This window comes from Drosophila ficusphila, unplaced genomic scaffold, assembly GCF_018152265.1.
Source record: "Drosophila ficusphila isolate 14025-0441.05 unplaced genomic scaffold, ASM1815226v1 contig_198, whole genome shotgun sequence".
In the NCBI taxonomy this organism is placed as follows: domain Eukaryota; kingdom Metazoa; phylum Arthropoda; class Insecta; order Diptera; family Drosophilidae; genus Drosophila; species Drosophila ficusphila.
Genome location: NW_025064092.1, coordinates 8008649 through 8015719, shown reverse-complemented (window position 1 = coordinate 8015719; position 7071 = coordinate 8008649). Strand labels below are relative to the sequence as shown.

Here is a 7071-nt window from a genome sequence, read left to right as displayed (position 1 = left end):
TATTGTATATTTAAATTTAAAATGGGAAACCCCAAACAAAATATATTGTTATATCTTACCGAGGAACCGTGTTTTGCAAAAGCTTTAATATTTAGGGTGCCTACATTTGCTAAATTAGTATTTTACGATTTAAAAACCAAAAAAAAAAACAACAAAAAAAACAATACAAAACAACTATTAAAACCAACACCTACATACACGAAATAGTAAAAAGCTTAATTAAAAACGAACTAAAAAGTTAGGAACCCCAATTTCCAAAACAAATACACTGAACAAAAAACCGATACCGAAACAAATTAAGAACAACTAACAGCTAAAGCAAATATTGTATTTGTATTTGAGATATGAATTTTAAGAATGTTTATTAGACTTACGATTTGTTATCTTGTATACATATATATTATGTATTATGTATGTAGCATTAACTGATCTGATCTGACGACGATTGTAATTGTTTTTTTTTTGCTCATTAAGCATTTACCTCATAAGAATTCCCACTATTTATAGCAAATTTACCATATTACATAAATCAATTGCTGTACTGTTATAATGTACAACCCCATGGAGCCGAAAGAGCAACAAGAAGAACCATTAGGAGAAAGACGTCGACGAGAGTCGAGGGAGAAAGGGAAAACTTATAAAAACTGTAAATTATTAATTAATGAAGAAAAAACCAATGAAAATAATTGAAATTTTAACAATAATAAAGGGCTTTGTATGAAAGAAAAACAAACAAAAACTGAATAAAAATAAAATAAAAATTTAAAAACATAGAATGTCTGCATTTAGTTTGTGAATCGGGAGTATTATGCTATAACGTTTAAACAAATAATTCTTGTCCAATTTTCGCATTGTTGGTGAGTAAAGTTGTTAAATTGGCCAAAGTTCACTAATTCTAAGTCCATAACTTTTATAATTTTAATCAGATTTTGAAGTGGCCGCCAGGGAAGCTATCAAACACAATTTTGATTTTCGGCAATAAAACAAGATCCTTGCTTCGATAACAATAATTTATTTAGTTCTGCTCAATATTATCACATTAAGAAATGAAGTTTGTACATAGAATAACAAAAAAAAGGTATTTATTTATTGATATATGCGATATATTCGGTCGAAGGATTGCTTCGCAATTGTGATGGCTTCATAGAGGCTGACAAAATGGCGTATATAAATAACAAGTGGTTATGGTTAGTCGTAATCTCTGATATCCCCACGATATCCGCACCTAGGCTCCCCGCTCTCTCCTTCTTTCCACCCACTATTTGTTGCTGCCGCAGAAATTGGTCAGTTTTCGCCAGAAGAATCCAAGTTTGGACGTCTCTTTGTGGACGGCTCTTTGCGCGGCCTTCTGATTCTTGAAGATTACCCATTCGCGTCTGGTGTCTGGATTCGCAGGGCCCCAACGGTCGCTGGGTTTCATCGAGGCCTTAAAGGACTGTAAATAAACGGGAGATTTAGAACTACCCTTTATATTTAGTTACTTTATTTAGTCTTACATTCCAAAGAGTGCCTTGTGGATGACGGGAAATGTACCAAATACCCCACAGTGGAAACTGGGCAGCTCCAATGGCGAAAAGCAACCATCCGCAAACTAAAAGTTACAAAAATTATAACAATTTAAAATTTAAAATTTCTTTTTTTCAAATAGTAACTTACCATTGGCGGCTTCGGGGAAATACAATTCGCTGTATTTAATCGGTTCGATGGTGGCCATCGAGTAAATGAATATAATGATCATCATAACTGGCGTAAAGAAGGACCAGCACACTCGCCAGTACAGTGAAACCCGACGATTGCACATGAACTCAATGTCGTCGCAGAAGTTTTGCAGTCCTTTAGGATTGATTTTGAAAATCATTAAAATCATGCTAATATATGTAGATAGTGTGAGAAACACCCACCATAAACCCAAACGATTCCAGCCAGCTCGAAAATGGCCAGAATGAAGACCACATAGGTTCCGCCATAAAAGTCCACCAGAGTGAGGATCCATTGTCCTCCCTGAAAAATGATGAATAATTATAAATATTATATTAAATATAAAATACTTAGTTTCAGTTAGTAAGCCAACTTACCGGCGTCACGTAGACCAATCCCATTAGGAACCCACAGACGGAGGTGGTCAGCGCCACCTTCCAGTACTTGAATCCCTTGAACTGATCGCAGATGATGGTCACAATGGTGCTCTGCAGGGCCACAATCGATCCGATTCCCAGGACGAACAGCATGAAGAAGAACAGGATGGAGAAGAGCTGCGGAACCGCCTGGAACTTGGATATGGCATCCGGATACGAGATGAAGGCCAAGCCCGTGCCACTCCGCACCACATCCTGGATGTTCTCGATCTGCAGATTGTGGGCCAGATTGCCCAGGATGGCGAATATCGTAATGCCGCCCAGCAAGCTGGTCAACGTGTCCAAAGTCGTCACAATCATGGCGTCCCTGTAGATGCCGTGATCGAATCGATTGTACGAGGCGAACATGATGATGGGTCCCGAGCCGACGGCCAGCGAGAAGAAGCACTGCACCACCGCCTCCTTCCAAACGGTGGGATTGAGCAGCTCGCCCCACTGCGGCTCCAGGAAGAAGAGGATGCCGTCCTTGGCTCCCTCGAGGGTCACCGCCCTGATCAGCAGGACGAAGAGCACCACGTACGGGAACAGAGCCAGGAAGTAGGCCGCCTTGCCGGAGCTCTTCACTCCCCGCATGATCACCAAAAAGATGACCACCCAGGCGACGAATAGCGCCAGGGTCAGCTTCCAGTCGGGGTCACCCACACCGTCCGAGATGTCCAGCTTCTCCTTGATCACTACATCTCTGTGGAGAGGGAGTAAACACGGGGCTTAAGTCATTATCACAACAAATTAACACGAAATATTTGTAACTAAATGCATTTAGCACATATACGCAAAACAAAACTAATCAAATAATGACTGCACTAAATAACTATTTATTATTTGGCACTCCACTGACATTTATTTACTTTAAAGACAAGTGAGAAAATGTGGTAATAAAAAAATAAAACAATCACTCTACGAATGTCACAGAAAGAGATAATAATAATTAGTAATTATGAGTGCCTCCCTCAAGTTATTAAATGTGGGGAAATTAATAGTTTAGAACTTACAAAAAGTAGAGTTCGGAGCTGCTTTGCAGTTTGGTGCTGTTGTCGGCCAAAACACTAACGCTGCTGAAATTCCTGGCCGATGCGTTGGCCAACGACATGCCAGAAAAGAGATTTGCCGAGTAGTCAGCGGGTCTGGAGTCCACACAGTTGGTCCACTCGTCGCGGCAGTAGGACCACGGCAGTTCCGATTGGAAGGACACGAACAGGTAGTAGAGGGTTAGGGCCAACAGCGAGGAGTAGTACGAGATGATGCAGATGGTGCCGAAGGCCTGGCCATAGCCCACGCCCACAAAGCCCGGCACCACTGACCAGATCTTCACCGTTCCCTGACTCGTAAACTGTCCCATGATCATTTCCAGATAGTACATTGGTTTGCCTATGAAATACCATATATAGGTTTGAATTAGATTACCATATTTGAAAGGAAACCTGTTATCCTTACCGATTAAAAAGAGCACAATGATGTAGGGAATGAGAAAGGCGCCGCCTCCATTTTCGTAGGCCGTAAACGGGAACCTCCAGACATTTCCCAATCCCACGGACACCGAGATGCAGGACATGAGGAACTCCAGTCCATTGCCCCAATTGGTTCGCTCCACCGTCTGTTTCTCGGCATCTTTCTTCTGTGAAACAAAGAAGAATTGCCAATTTGTTGAGCAAATATGTGCCAAGTGATATCGCAATTCGGGGAATACAATTTTGGATGATTCTCAAAAACAAAAAAAAAAAAAAACACCAGACACATGACTAAATATTTATGCACCCATCACGTCCCGAGTTTCGGACTCTTGGACAAACACGATCGCGGAATTTCAGATCCATTGCCAGATAACCCACTCCAAATGAATGCGCCACCAGACCTCGTCTGATAGTGCATATATATGCCCATTATGGCATATTTATCTTAGGCGCCCAATTATGATTAGATTAGAGCCACTTTTAGTGGACTCTCAAGAAAGGCGCCCCAGCTATCAATCAAGTATTATTGCTCTACACGAGACTGTTTAGTATCCTTTCGAGTCCATCTCTTCTTTCTTTTATATTTTCAAAGGCTTTTGAAATCGATTCGATGTGATTATCAATTTCCATAAACGATTCACTTTGTGTAGATCATAAGCATCTCAGTTTAGATCGATGAGGTCACTGAATCGTTACTTAGAATCATAAAATTAGAATCATTTTCTCATTGAAATCCATAACTATCAATTAAATAAAACAAAAAGTGCCTAATGCGCAACTATTAAAAAACCCCCTTACTATTTGTCTAATATACTTTTCATTTACATTCACACATCAAAGTCAGATTGCATATATTACCTTAAAGTAACTAACTATTCATTTAGTTCTGTTTAGAAAACGATTTGTTTTCCGAAAATTCTCACTTTAATTGCGCCATTAAGTTACACTAACTGACTCACTTCTAATTATAATATTCCAATGTTTAAATGAAAACAAAGTTTATTTAAAAGCGTACTTAAATTAAATTGGGGAATTCTCTAAAACCATCTGTCGCCTGCTAATGAGGCATGCCAAACAATTGCTTAAATTGTTTTCTAGTAGCAAAACAATGCTAAAGTATTATTAAAACATTTATATTCAAGATTTGAAATGGGAAATCGTCCTCAAGGTATTTAATGCACCATCAAGTCTGATGTGATTATTTAATTTCAATATTGCTATTATTATTTGTAATAACATGATTGCCCATGGGCAAAATCTATTTCCAACCCATTCTATTTGCACGGCAGCAACAGTTGGGGAACTTGGCTATTGTTTTTTATTATTTTATCAGAGAGCTGGGAACGCGAGAACTGTTTTGCCGCTTACATATTTGTGCTATTCGGGAAAAAAGCTGTTTAAATAAAACAATAACTCAGCTGGGGGAGGCAGGGCAATTACCGAGGCAAATGAAAACGAAACCGCATCATCAAGACTTACCAACAATGGGGTATCTATGAAATAGCCAAAACTGTTTGCTTATCCACTTTATCTCCGCACAAAAAGGTGTTAAAATCTAGTTAATACATTCAGTGTGTAACTTTTTTGATATCTTACCAAAGATACTTTTAGATAAATTACCGATTGTAGGACGTTGAACCAATGTCTATTTTTGTCTAATGCATAATTGGGGTTTTTTTATATTTCTGCACTCTGGGAAATTCTAACTTGGGAAAAACACTCATTAAGTTATGCTGACCGCTATTTAATGCAGCTTGGTTTCGGTCTGTCAATGTCAGTTTGTGGGGGACTTTAATTCCAGGGGAAAACCAACCATTCAAATCAACCAGTTACATTTAGAAACCTCCATGATCTCTAGATCATCTGCACTTTGCATGCAATCAAGGGAAGATGACTCTTTGGGGGAATTACATTACTATTTATAGTATTTATATACGTATAATTGTAGTTGTAAGGGAGAAAATATTTATGAATAAGTGTTTTGTATACTAACCGAGGAATTATTATTACTTTATCTGTTAATATCTTTATAACTTCCGAAACAAATATCAATTGGTTGTTTGTTGCCACACTTTTTAGCGAATTGCAAGTTCTGGGAAATGTTGTAATACAACAGAGAGAGCGGTGAAGTGAACTTGTCACTCTATAAAGCCCCCTTCTATATAGTATTATTGCCAGTTTATGGCTGCTGCAGTGAAAACTGGTTTCCAGCTCTCTTCGGCCATATAGTACACATTGTATAGTATCGCTGATCTAAAGCGGAGCGCTAGTTACCCAGATAACTAACGTTTTTAGGGCACTATTGAGCTCTAAATAGAACAAAAGACGTCGCACTGGGATACTTATGTGGCGCAAGAGGCCGTAAAGCGTATAAGATATGCATATAGTATCCGCCTGACAAACTCTTTTACCCCTTTTTGGGGTGGACCGTAAATCGCATTTTCGTTTGTCGGTCGATTAGCCCGCAATTAAAGCCTTACTGCCTTAATGATCACAATGATCATAAACTCATTGAGGGGCTGTAAAGCGCACACTGAGCGAAACGAAAGGACAGATATGACTAAGGGCTAATCAAGAGCATAAATGAGTGGGTGGAAAGTCCAGGTGAGGTTCACAAATTTACCCAGGTTCTTAGTTAGCTTTTTAGTGGTGCACTAGGCGTATACTTAATTTACTGACTGTTTCGGGTACTGCCCCTTCTAATCAGATAGTCTAGGCACTTGAGTTTTTCGAGTGCCGCCACTCGAACGCTTCGATTCCATTAGGGATATTATTAGCTCCTTGATTTTTGTTTCTTCACTTACTTCCGGTGATCCGTTGGCGACTTCATTTGAGGTTCCATTCTGCGGCTGAATGCCTTTCAACTCCATCTTCTCTGCCCGGTTTTAGCTTTTGGCTTTCTCGTTTTGTGAATTGTTATTCGTTATTTACTATTTACGTTTTACTGGTTAATTACTGTTTTTAATAAGCACATTGCATTGACCAGCCCTTGGTTATGGTTGACTGCTAACTCCAACTGCAGTTTCGGAGTGGTTCGTTAATGGAATTCTGGCCGTCGACTGTTGGTAGTTGGTAGTTGGTGGTTGGCTGTTCGCTTTTCGGCGGAGGCGCGCTTGTGGTGCCGTGAATGCCGCGGCTGGAACTGAGAACACTGCGACTGCTGGCCGCTTTAAGAACCGCCAAAGTCAAGCAGCAAAACAGCGTTTTGCCAGCGCTCAGCAAGTAATAAGCGTGAAATTATTCACACACATAGGCAAACCCGGCGGCAGTACCTGTACCAGGTGATGGTGCTGGTGCTGGTGACGGTGCCCCTGCACTTGGAAGGTAGTGCCGAGCTGTGCGGCGGAAGCGGGGCAGAAGGTTGGTTAAAACTTTGGTATCGTGCTCTCGTGTGTGTTCGTCGTGCGATCGCCGTAAAGATCGCGCAGCACGGGGGTTCCATTAGGCGGATAAGGAAGTACCCACCGAAAGGCTGAAGAGATCCG

At 40.3% G+C, this 7071-nt stretch overlaps 1 protein-coding gene across 1 annotated transcript; it reads right to left on the bottom strand.

Moving 5' to 3' along the window:
* Window positions 1–992: 992 nt before the first annotated feature.
* On the bottom strand, window positions 993–6737 carry LOC108095298 (sodium-dependent nutrient amino acid transporter 1). The gene is made up of 8 exons (XM_017196354.2): window positions 6391–6737; window positions 3570–3750; window positions 3128–3503; window positions 2076–2817; window positions 1902–2001; window positions 1657–1833; window positions 1497–1591; window positions 993–1435 (listed from the first exon to the last, which is right to left on the bottom strand). Exons 1-8 carry the CDS (start codon window positions 6454–6456, stop codon window positions 1259–1261), a joined length of 1914 nt encoding a protein of 637 aa, XP_017051843.1. The 5' UTR covers window positions 6457–6737; the 3' UTR covers window positions 993–1258.
* Between the last annotated feature and the right edge of the window lie 334 nt (window positions 6738–7071).

Coding starts and splice junctions, on each gene's coding strand:
- LOC108095298 (XM_017196354.2), bottom strand. CDS start 6,456: ATGGAGTTGAAAGGCATTCAGCCGCAGAATGGAACCTCAAATGAAGTC. Junction 3,504..3,569: donor CATTGTGCTCTTTTTAATCG/GTAAGGATAACA, acceptor GGTATTTCATAG/GCAAACCAATGTACTATCTG. Junction 2,002..2,075: donor GATTGGTCTACGTGACGCCG/GTAAGTTGGCTT, acceptor ATCATTTTTCAG/GGAGGACAATGGATCCTCAC.